Raw genomic sequence first — 12,950 nt, forward strand, 5'->3', positions numbered from 1 at the left:
AACAAATTATCACATTGTTAAACGGTGTGCAAGAATTAACAGTAATACTACCTATATACTTACCCTGCTCTTGCCAAGCAATATCCTCTTTTTCATTAGACTGTTTGTTAGCGGCATCAGCGACCTGTTGACGTGCAGCTTCCACCTGACTTCGCAGGTGCTCTAGGATTTCTCTCTGTCTTCGTTTCTTGGCCCGCTCTAAAGTAGCAGTCTTCAAAGCCTCCAGTGAACCCTCAGATAGTTGCTCAAAGCGTCTGATCTGTGCAGCCACCCCAACCTGCTCAGAGGAATTAAAGTAATTACAAAACCTTGCTTTAAGGTACTGTGTGGAACAGTAGCTGAGTTAAGAATGTGATTTTAAAAGTGTCTTTCCATTAACAATTAAATGATATTTTTTCCTTAACTATGGAAGAAGATACTTGCCATATTTGAGGGTGATGAAGGTTCTTGTTTTCTCTCATTTTCATCTTTTTCTATTATGGAGAGAGGTGAAGGAGTCCTGGGAGATGAGGGAGATGATCGTGATGGTGGTGGTGAGGGGGTGAGGGAGGACATGAGGGATGTGGTGGAGGAGATAGAGGAAGGTGGAGACGATTGGCCACTGTGAATATTGGTAGTGCCATTAGTATTTGGGGTGACAACTGGTTGGGTTGAAGACTGTGACTTGGGAATGTGGCTGATGGAGTGCGTCAAAGTGGGCTTAGGTGAGAGGATTGGGGGCTTTGCTGTGGTGGTAGATGTAGAAGCAGGTGGAGGCTTTGCTGCCGTTTCCCATAATGGCATTCCATTCAGCTTCTTCACAGCTGAGCTCTGACTGCTTCCGTATGAAGAGATACTAAAAGCTGGGGGTGATGGGGGCAATGACACGGAAGAATTTGATGACAGTGAAGACAGAGAAGACGATGATGCAGATGATGCCAGAGATAGCTTGGAACTACCAATCCCAGATGATACAAGGGATGGGGCACCATTTGAAACTGGTGTGGTGCTGGTGTTTTGGGCTCCTGGCAAAGAAGATTGTGCAGGGGTAATGTTTGATGGTAGTTTGCACTGACTGGATTCTGCCTCTTCCATGGCCTGTATGTGCCCTTCCATTTCCACTGTTGCTTCTTGCAAGGATCTCACGACTGCTTCCCGAGCTGGATCTCGATCCTGTGAAAAAGATTACTTTATTTTTTCCAACTTGATATGATACATTAGTTTAGTGAGTAACCAGCAATTAGTCCTCTGTGGTGTATCAGTTAGCGTTCCTGACCGTGATTCATTTACAGGCTGCCTTGGTTTGAGTGCATGGGTTTGAATCCTGGTTGGGGCAGTTGGTCCACAATCAACCTAGCTGTTCATCCACCCTTAAGGGGTGGTCAGTATTATGAGTCCCTGGCTCAGGCTAGAGTAAATATAGCATTAATGAGATGGCCTTAATTAGGGCCTTAGTTGCCTGTGCCATCTCGGCTAACATAAATATGAATTACTTCTTCAGACAGGTTACAATTCCTGCTCAGTTGGACAACAGTCATGGGCAACTGTGCCTTTTTAGGTCAGATAGATAATTAAATGATTATGACCCATTCTTAAAGGAATAAAAGGTGTGCCCATTTAAGAAAGAAAAATTATAACAAGTGCAAACAAAGAACTTCGAGGACATTGTCCTCTGATGTATGTGGGTCAAACCTATCTATGACAGGGTGGTTTACCTCTGACCTATATGGGTCAAACTTATCTCTGACAGGGTAGTATACCTCTGACCTTTATGGGTCAGACCTGTCTCTGATAGGGTAGTTTACCTCAGACCTATAAGGGTCAAACCTATCTATGAGAGAGTGATTTACCTCTGACCTGTAAGGGTCAAACCTATCTATGAGTGGTTTACCTCTGAACTATCTGGGTCAAACTTATCTATGACAGGGTGGTGTATCTCTGTCCTGTGTGGGTCATCCGTATCTAAGACAGAGTGGTTTACCACTTGAAGACCCAGTTCAGCAATGTCATGTGTTATATGTGAAGGGAAAATGGTCCATCTATCTACCCTGAGTCTAGAGTGTTGTGCATCACCTATTTATGTGCAAAGTTACAGTGAGATTCAGTTAAGATAGAGTTTGTACGATGGGATAATTCTTACTTCAACATGAATACAGTTTGAGAACAGTATGCATACTACAGTGCATAGTGCATCGGTTTCTCTGCCAGAAAAGCCAATTTTTTACCACTTCCCTCACTGAGTGGTAAATGTAAGGAGTTGCCATGTTAGCTAAAAGAGAACACTAGCCAACAACTTTTGAGATCAGTTTACCTTTTGTGTGTTCCTAGTGGCTTCCTCCTCCATGGCCTCAACAGTCGATCTGCTCAACCGGACCAGCTTATCTAGCTCTTCCTCGGCTGCCCGCCTGCCAAAATTATACATTAGAAAATCACATTGTAACCAAGTTAGATGACTATTGAATGCCTAAGTTCACCCATAATAACAGACTTATAAAAAACTTAATTTCTTCGTAAAAGAAATTAGCAGAATGTGACATGTACATGATGTTAGAACACTCATGAACATCATCTTGTGAACAGAATGATATCACATTTGGTCTCCTAATGATATGCATAAGTCATAGCTCGAAGGATGTACCAAGGGTGGAAGTGTTGGCTGCATTGCAGCCATAGTTGACAGGAATGAAAAAAAAAAGATATTGGTGGAAACATTTGATTAATATCAAAACCATTTTGTGAGGGGACATGACACTGGTGAAAATAAAACTAGAATTATGGGTTATTAGGTAGTTAATTTTTGAATGATGCGTAATACTTGAACAAAGTACAGTTTGATGCATTTGACTTTTACTGGTCTGGTCAAAAATGCATCTTCATAAACACAGCCACTGATAGGAACATTCTGTAGGTGTCTGGCATGTTTATTGGCAACACCAAAACTACAGAAGCCCTTGTGCATATGCAAATTACTTAACTACACATGGGGATAAAGCAGACACATGAATCTCACAAGTGCATCAATATTTATTTTAAAACTATTCAGCTTGTCTGCTACCCTCTCTTATTTTCTTCATGCTGTTCTACACGTCTACTATCCTCTTTTGTTCAAGAGATGTTGAACAAAATATGTTCTCTTGTACCCCCTGTCGGAAGAGTCCTGTTATAAACCATCTTCATCGCCTAGCATTTGGTTGAAATGAATCTGTCAAATACCTTTACCCCTTTGTTAGTGGTTTACGATGTGATTATGTTTCGTTAGTTTTGCGGCATGCACGAACAGTATCAGGAACGTCTTCCTGGCTTAGTGAGTTATTAACACATCCCTGAGGGACACCACCAGCCGTTCTTCCGAAGTTAAAAAAGACAGGTCTGACATGTGTCCCGTTTTTCATTTTTCCTTCTGTATGTTGGTAATTTCGGCTTCACCGACAATTCTTCTGTTGTCGCTGCTTGGAAATTAAGATGTTTTGTGCCAGCCAAACCTGTGAGCGAGGGGGAGTTAGTCGTCTTTTTCCTTCCTTTTGTTTAAAGACCCTGAAGTGTTTTAGCCCCCCCAGACCCACCTAGTACTTGAGAGCACTCTGCCTATCTCTTGGTTTTATAAGATGGTGGTCAGTATATCACATTAGTCCGGTTATATCGCTTACACACATGCTGTGGCCAGCGATATATCATATAAAGGCTGCCTAGGGGAAGCAGTCTGTTGTATGAATGTAGCTTGTCGAATCGTGGTGGGAATTTGTAAATTCATATTAAGAGCACCACGCAGAGATATCTAAACGGTTTAAAGAACAGGTATGAAGTAATGACCCAGTCCAAGAATTGAATGAGAAATAGGTATAGCAAATCTATTCATTTTGTCTGGAGCGAATTTACGAATTTACACTAGTATAGCATACAAAAAGACGTCACCTCTACATTTTTTCTGGAGAATGTATCGTAGAAAATGGCTTAGGTATAACTATTGTAATTGTAGATGTTTTGTTATAGTTTAAATCTTTTAAGTGGGCGATACAGAGTCATATTAATCAGCAGATACTTTATGCTATATGGTAATGTTTCCTGTGGTGGTTTGAAAATCTTATCTTTAGTTTTACAGTCTTACATACTTACACACTCGTGTTATACATATAACATATCACTGTGTGTGTACCAATCCAGTATGGTATAAAAACCAGAGCCAGTTTGAAGTCGGATAATCTATAGTTAGAAATAGGGGATAGGGTATCCCTGGGGATAGGGGAGAAAAAATACTTTCCACGCATTCCCTGCGTGTCGTAGAAGGCGACTAAAAGGGAAGGGAGCGGGTGGCTGGAAATCCTCCCCTCTCGTTTTTTTTTTTTTTTTTTTTTTTTAATTTTCCAAAAGAAGGAACAGAGAAGGGGGCCAGGTGAGGATATTCCCTCAAAGGCCCACTCCTCTGTTCTCAACGCTACCTCGCTAACGCGGGAAATAGCGAATAGTTTGAAAGAAAGAAAAAGAAATATTATGAACAGACCATGTTAATTATTTTGTGCGGAGGAAGATTGAATTATAGTAATATTTGAATCAATTTTAAGACAATGCGAGCTGTCAGTATTTACTGTCTAAAGGTGATCATAGATTCCATTTTAATTTTCCCTTCCCACTCGAGAGCTCAAATAGATAAAGATACTTTTTGGATAAGGTGCGTAAGTCATCCATTTCAAAACAGTGGATATATAGTATACAAGCCGAAATGATCATAATTTTGTGAAATATATTTTAAGTAATGAACATATAAAGTAAAAATGATCACCATGAACTTCAGAAAAAGTATATATAGTCATGGCCGTCGTTGGTACGCTGAAAGTAATGAATTCATGTTTCAGCCCATATCTTCCTTAAGGTCGAAAGAAAGGCGTCCCAGACAGCTACCAGCTGGACGGGCCACTATTCATTCATTCATTCATTCATTCATTCAGAAGCCAACCAGTCCATTGATCACAGCCACCACCGCACACCCGTCCCCTTCTCTTCTAACCCCAGCAGAACCAGTTTGCTGACCCCGAACGGTTTCGCTCATTTCCATCGACCAGAAAATCACTCTCGCGTCTTCTTTATTTGTCTACCTCACCCCCGACGCTGGCTAGCTGGCTGGTGGTCAGATCGGCCCTCCCTAACTTGCTTCTTCGACAAATATAATAAGTTTTTGAAGCATAAGTATTTTCATATTATGATTATGTCCATGATTGAATACATATTTATATACGCGTAAATGTGAAAGGCAAGAGAGGAGTCTACAAAAGTATTAATAAGAGTGCGTTATCATACGTAAATCAAGACGCAATTTATGTATACTCGAGGTGTTAGGACAGATATGTATACAACACCATACAAATGCCTATCGTCCAGGGATTATATTACAACATGCCCCTATCTTGAAATTTGTCTTACGCCATGCGATAACTGGGAGGGCCCGAATATATCGCTACTTGGAGATAACAGATTTGAAGCCCATGATTGTAATAACTAATTCATACTGTAAGGGGGATTGATTTTTAACGGTCGTGGGGCCCCATTACTTGTGTTCTAAAAAAAAAACAAAAGCGTATTGAAATGGTACTTTTCGTAACTCCGTTTACTAAAAATTAACAAACGCATTTCTGGTCCTGGTTCTAATCATGGTGTGGACAGAGGAACAGAGGAATCGTATTTTCTGATCTCGCCATTTCACCTCCCTCTGTTCATACCCCACCCACCCACAAGACCTGACCCAATCCTCATTTCAGTATGAATTTACATATTAGTTTACGTATATCCCACAAGATATTGGTCATGAAAAGTGTAAAATTCAACGGAATAAGCGAGCAGGTGTGGGGCGCTCGAATATTTACCATATTTGGCCGACCGAAGCAGTACAGCTGGAGGGAACGGCTGGAACAAGACGATGCCGGGGGAGGTGACTGGCCATTTAAATAGCCAGTTGACGCTTTCTCACCCCCCAAAAAAATAATTCGAAGTTCCACCCCTCCAGAGACGCAATATGACCACAGACAAACGTTAGATTGACACGTAACCCAACATGTCGAGAAAATGGTAAATATTTACTCTGTATGTCGCAAGAGGATGGAGAAAATGTAAGATAAGGGAAGCAGATGGCGAGGGCTAGGCTTCGAGCCCACTGCCCAAGGCCCAGCCCCCTCCCCCACCTACACACACACACACACACACACACACACTAACAACTTGTGGTGAGGCCAAGATTAGATTTTTTTTCCCTGGTCCATTAATTAACTCTTACAATGCTCACTAGAGGTCGTTAAGCCAATGAAAATATCAACTTTAATGCATTTTTTTGTACGTATGAAAACAGGCAACACGTATGTTCAAATAAAAGTCAGTGTAGAAATACAGATGTAAAATACAGAACAGGTACGCGCAGGTGTAAGTGGTGGGGTTTGTGGAGGTCTTCAAAATCACTGGTGCTGGGGGGGGGGCTACTAGGTGGGATTTCCACAGTGGTTTGGTGCGGGGGAGGCTAGTAGGTGGGACTCCCACAGTGGTGTGGTGCGGGGGAGGCTACTAGGTGGGATTTCCACAGTGGTTTGGTGCGGGGGAGGCTAGTAGGTGGGACTCCCACAGTGGTGTGGTGCGGGGGAGGCTACTAGGTGGGATTTCCACAGTGGTTTGGTGCGGGGGAGGCTACTAGGTGGGATTCCCACAGTGGTGTGGTGCGGGGGAGGCTACTAGGTGGGATTCCCTCAGTGGTGTGGTGCAGGGAAGACAACTAGGTGGGATTCCCACAGTGGTGTGGTGCGGGGGAGGCTACTAAGTGGGATTTCCACAGTGGTGAGGTGCGGGGGAGGTCACTAGGTGGGATTTCCACAGTGGTTTGGTGCGGGGGAGGCCACTAGGTGGGATTGCCACAATGGTTTGGTGCAGGGGAGGCCACTAGGTGGGATTTCCTCAGTGGTTTGGTGCGGGGGAGGCCACTAGGTGGGATTTCCTCGGTGGTTTGGTGCAGGGGAGGCCACTAGGTGGGATTGCCACAGTGGTTTGGTGCAGGGGAGGCCACTAGGTGGGATTGCCACAGTGGTTTGGTGCGGGGGAGGCTACTAGGTGGGATGCCCCCACACCCTGGATGACAGTCGAAACACCACAGGAACACGAGGCGGAGGTGACCTAGGACGAGTGTGAGGTCCTTTCAGCTGAGGCACTAGACTGTGTGGCCCCAGTGGTCTCACAACCCAAGAGGGAGCGGGTCCTGCAGGACCACCCCCCCCCCCCCCCCCAAGCCAGCGCCCTGTGTTGCAGGCATGCCCACCGAGGCCAGGGGGCGCCCAGGCCAGGGCCGCCCGTCGAGCGTGAAGGAATCCTACTGTGTCGATGCCCAGGGAAGCCATTGGAGCCGTAATACAGGTTGTGGCAGTGGTGCATTGCAACACCAAGTGCTGGGTCTCGTCTCACAGTACAGAAACTGGGAGAGAAATGGATGTACGAGGCTAGTCCTCCTTCATTTCCGCTTTATCGCTGGATATTTGCACAACTTTTCCTATACCGGAGATGTTTCCAGTTCCAGAGGGTCGACGAATTAGACTGATGCTAATGAGCGAAACGATCATTTGAACTGCCTTTGGTCCGTCGAAGTCTGAACCAAGTGTTGGGTTAAAACAGTCATAATGAATCGTGCCTAACTCACACGAGGCTACTACACTCTCCGACATTCGACCCCAACTCAAGAATGACATTTGACCCACCGGGTATATTGAAGCTCACCTTAGTAAGAGAGAGGGCGGCGGAGGATGGTATTTACGCTCCTGGCAGGTCCAGGAGCTGGGACACAGAAGAGCCTAGCAGTAGTAGTAGTAGTAGGCATTTACTCACACAGAAGACAGCACCACTCAGTGGCTGATGGCCTGGTGTTTATGTATGTTCAGATTGGAATAAGCCGTTCCTGGAGAGGACATATATATATAAGGAAAGGACACGGTCACAGACAGTCCACTACCATCCTGGGATCTCGGCGGAAAAAAAATTGGAATAATATTAATGATAATTTAAGCAAAGTCGTCTTTCAATTCATCGCCATCTTTTGGGGTAAGTACAAATAATCCTCGTAGTTTTTCTGCAGAAACTTGAAGGAGGAGGTGGAGGAGGAGGAGGAGGAGGAGGAGGAGGAGTGTTTTGAGAATCGAGTGGAGGGATGGGTGGCTGGGTATGGGCACCCAAGAGACCGTCATATATATACACACACACACATACACACCAAGCTGATGCTCTCCAGACCTCACGAGGGCTGCTAGCCCTTACGCTCTCTCCCCTGAGGGCTGCCAGCCCTGACTGACTGACTCACTCACTCCCTCCCCCTCCGAAACCCTCCCTCTAGTCTGCAACACTTCCTTGCCGTCAACGCTTTGGCGCTGAACCACATTGTCTCCCCTGGCGGGGTGCAGGAGCAGTGTTGATAGACATGCGCCATGAGATGCGGGGGGGAGGAGGCAACTGGCTCTCTTTAACTTTGAGAGAGAGAGAGAGAGAGAGAGAGAGAGAGAGAGAGAGAGAGAGAGAGAGAGAGAGAGAGAGAGAGAGAGAGGACGCACAGACGCACAAGAACGTAAACGCACAAATCCATCGTCGCCCCGTCTCGGCCACATTTCCCCCACGTAAGCCTTTCTCGATGTGTATAACAACGACCAAAGAAAAAGAAAAAAAAAGAATATCTCTAAGCGAAGCGAACGATATCAACTATCTGCCTACACACACACACACACACACACACACACACACACACACACACACTCATAAACACTTCCCAGAATCATCGGGAATGTTGAAACTGCATCAAGGGGAGCTGCCGACGCTGTCTCTCTCTCTCTCTCTCTCTCTCTCTCTCTCTCTCTCTCTCTCTCTCTCTCTCTCTCTCTCTCTCTCTCTCTCTCTCTCTCTCTCCGCTAATGTGAGGGAACCTTTCCAGCAAATGTGAGCAGGGACATCTAACACGACACTTCCTTGAGACTTCCTCATGATGAGGTTCACATTAACTCATTCGCTTCCTCCAAGACATGACGGCCTTTCTCACCACGACCCGTCTTAACACACGCGACAGTCCTTTGTTTCTTCAGTGGGTGTCCAGTGTATCATGGGTCATCTTTCCAGTGGGTCTTTGGCGAATAATAGATTACTGTGTTGGTGTGTGATGTGACGTGGGCTGGGCTGGGCCAGCAGGGAGACGATTAAGTAGTTAGGCATTCAACTCTTGTCCATGTGTCCATTTGGAAGATGGGAACACCACAGGTGTGGCTCCTGGAACACCACAGGTGTGGCTCCTGGAACAACCACAGGTGTGGCTCCTGGAACACCACAGGTGTGGCTCCTGGAACACCACAGGTGTGGCTCCTGGAACACCACAGGTGTGGCTCCTGGAACACCACAGGTGTGGCTCCTGGAACACCACAGGTGTGGCTCCTGGAACACCACAGGTGTGGCTCCTGGAACACCACAGGTGTGGCTCCTGGAACACCACAGGTGTGGCTCCTGGAACACCACAGGTGTGGCTCCTGGAACAACCACAGGTGTGGCTCCTGGAACACCACAGGTGTGGCTCCTGGAACACCACAGGTGTGGCTCCTGGAACACCACAGGTGTGGCTCCTGGAACACCACAGTTGTGGCTCCTGGAACACCACAGGTGTGGCTCCTGGAACACCACAGGTGTGGCTCCTGGAACAACCATAGTTGTGGCTCCTGGAACACCACAGGTGTGGCTCCTGGAACACCACAGGTGTGGCTCCTGGAACACCACAGGTGTGGCTCCTGGAACACCACAGTTGTGGCTCCTGGAACACCACAGGTGTGGCTCCTGGAACACCACAGGTGTGGCTCCTGGAACAACCACAGGTGTGGCTCCTGGAACACCACAGGTGTGGCTCCTGGAACACCACAGGTGTGGCTCCTGGAACACCACAGGTGTGGCTCCTGGAACACCACAGGTGTGGCTCCTGGAACACCACAGGTGTGGCTCCTGGAACACCACAGGTGTGGCTCCTGGAACACCACAGTTGTGGCTCCTGGAACACCACAGGTGTAGCTCCTGGAACACCACAGGTGTGGCTCCTGGAACACCACAGGTGTGGCTCCTGGAACACCACAGTTGTGGCTCCTGGAACACCACAGGTGTGGCTCCTGGAACACCACAGGTGTGGCTCCTGGAACACCACAGGTGTGGCTCCTGGAACACCACAGGTGTGGCTCCTGGAACACCACAGGTGTGGCTCCTGGAACACCACAGTTGTGGCTCCTGGAACAACCATAGGTGTGACCTTGATGACCGCCTTTGGTGGATGGTGCGTGTCTTGCCCAGTGTAAGGTGAGTGTATGCTCAACCCTGGGCCACACCATGACTGCCCCTAAACACATACACCAACGCACTTCAGTGTCTCGCTTCCCCACACCGCACACGCACTCTAACCTCCCCACTCCCCCACTCGACGACTGTCCCTAAACATACACCAACGCACTCCACCCCTCTTAACCCCCCCCCCCCCCCCTCACACACACTCACTCTACCTCTCCCCCTCCTTCACCATTATGCAACATGTATTTCCTCCACCATAAACACTTCACAAGGCTCAAGTTTACTAAATAAACAGCCGGCGTCTCTCGTATTCCCCCCACGTCCTTCACAAAAGAAGGGTGATGGCTCGCAGGTTGTGCTGGTGGGGCCTCGTGGCGTATACACAACTGCCATGCTTTTACGTACGAGAGTGTCGCGAGGCACTAACCACGGGGTTTCGAACCTGGGAAGCCAGCTTCATTATCTGTTCCCAGCCACAAGAAGGCAGCGTTCTAGTCCATGAAGGCAGCTTTCTGGCCCTTTTATTCCAGTCCCCACCAGCGCCCACACGTAAGGAGGGTCAGTACAAGTCCTTGTATGACTCTATGCACACAAGGATCACGTATGCATTAAGCGTGTCTGTGTATGGGTCAGAAAGAAGCTAAAGGTGGTCGAAACCATTCGAACTGGTGGTCAGAAACTAATGACCCTAGCCATTCCGTAGGCCCAAAAGGTACAAACAGCTGACCCAATCATCTCACGTAAACTAGCATAATGAACATGGGGTTCTTCATCCCAAGGTTTCAAACGCCCCGATTTTGCAGAGGCGAATCTTGAGGTTAGCACATCCCACGTCCCACACAGCATCATAACAAAAAAACCTAACAAGATAAACCCGTCGTTTAACCCAGGACCTCAAGCGATCGACATTATATTTAAAAGACTCATTAACACATCATCAAGTCCGCCGTGGCCCTGCCGAGTCTGCACAGCACCCGGGTCTCCAAAGCAAACGCCTCCCGCGTCCAGCGCGGACTCTCGCATTACAGGGAGAGTCACTGGGGTTGTAGAGGGAGAAGAGGGTGGAGCTCAAGGCAGGGTAGTACGTGTTGCCAAGTGAGGTGTAGGGAGACTATAAACCTCCCACGCCCGGGGAGGATAAACTAGCGGGCGTGGCGCTTCCATCCTTACCCTCCGCCGGACCCGCCCTCACAACCCACACCGTAACAGAATTCCTTCAGCTGGAAGTGGATTCCTTCGGCTAAAACTAGATTTCCCTCAGCTGGAACCAGAACCTCCCCCACCTCATCCACAAACCAGGCTCCCCTAAGACTGCTCTGCTCATGGCCTGGTTCAATCCAGTGACAGCACGACGCCCCCCTGTGTACCACATTGACCCTTTTCACTCTATCCCGTGCATACCTTTCACCCTCCTGCATGTTTAGGCCCCCGATCAATCAAGACATTTTCTTCTTTCACTCCATCCTTCCATATGCAATTTGGTCTCCCCGTTCTCCTTGTTCCCTCCACTTCAGACACATAGATCTTCTTTGTCAACCTCTCCTCACTCATCCTCTCCGTATGTCTAAACCATTTCAGACGCAAATCTACGTAACCCAACGCCAATTGGCTCGTGCATGATGTGACCAGCAGAGAATGTGTGGGGGAGGGCGTCAAACTGTGTCTCGCCCCACAGGTGGGGACCAAAGTCTACCATGCATAATCCCCAGAGCTCAGGTTGCCAAACGCCTTAGCGAACAGCTACGCCCTGCCCCGCCCTTTCTGTCTGCCAGGTCGTAATATTACCTTTAACCCATCACTAATTACGGTCTAGTTTCCCTCCGGCGTGCTGGCCTGACCAGAGCTGGCGATTACTTTAACAACGAACAATCTCTTGGGGTAACGACTCGCCCGCAGAGGGTGTGTCATGGTGGATGGGGAAGAGAGGCATATAAGTCATGAGCGAGATGCACAACATTCCCGGGAAGAGGGCGCTGGATCTGCAGCTCAACGTGTAACCCTGTAAACCCACAGATCACTGGAGAGAGAGAGAGAGAGAGAGAGAGAGAGAGAGAGAGAGAGAGAGAGAGAGAGAGAGAGTGCGGGGTTGGTAGATTCGCACGACTTGAGAGCTGTCGACACTCCGCCAGCCTTTCGCTGAGGCGAGGCGGGAGATCGGTCCTCGACGCTCGGCATCATCATCTTGTTTCTGGTGAATGCCAATCGCTATTTCCCCCCCCCCCCTCGTTTTCTTATATGTCCGATAGATAAGATTATCAGTTATCTTTTGTTTTTCTTCCAATGAATAGATCGTCTATCGCAGGGGAACCGTAGTTCACATGGCGTTGCATGATTTCCAGCCGACATTGGCGTCGGGATCCGGTATTTGTGGATGGGCTCAATTAATCGCGATTAATCAGATGCATCCTACGCCCATACTGTGATGGAGATATCTCACGACCTACGCAAGGCATAGTGGTACACACACACACACACACACACACACACACACACACACACACGGACGCAGGTAATAATAAATCACTACCAGATATGCCTCTATACTTGCCGTGTTTGTGCTCCACCCATCTTGTCTCTGTATATCTTGGGTCCAGATTAATAGCTCGCGTGTGTGTGTATGCGCACATATCCATATACGTACGACAGACATTAAAAAG

At 47.6% G+C, this 12,950-nt stretch overlaps 1 protein-coding gene across 4 annotated transcripts in view; it reads right to left on the minus strand.

Annotated features, from left to right (window-relative positions):
- LOC139764819 (uncharacterized) overlaps window positions 1-12,950 on the minus strand; it is a 90,894-nt gene that overhangs the window by 4,168 nt on the left and 73,776 nt on the right. For all 4 annotated transcript variants that reach the window (XM_071691786.1, XM_071691789.1, XM_071691787.1 and 1 more), the window contains 3 exons: window positions 2,291-2,384; window positions 424-1,152; window positions 64-277 (listed from right to left, as the gene is read on the minus strand). In XM_071691786.1, coding sequence (XP_071547887.1) covers window positions 64-277; window positions 424-1,152; window positions 2,291-2,384 — 1,037 coding nt within the window. The remainder of the gene's footprint in view (window positions 1-63; window positions 278-423; window positions 1,153-2,290; window positions 2,385-12,950) is intronic.

Source organism: Panulirus ornatus, chromosome 51 (assembly GCF_036320965.1).
Source record: "Panulirus ornatus isolate Po-2019 chromosome 51, ASM3632096v1, whole genome shotgun sequence".
Taxonomy (NCBI): Eukaryota; Metazoa; Arthropoda; class Malacostraca; order Decapoda; family Palinuridae; genus Panulirus; species Panulirus ornatus.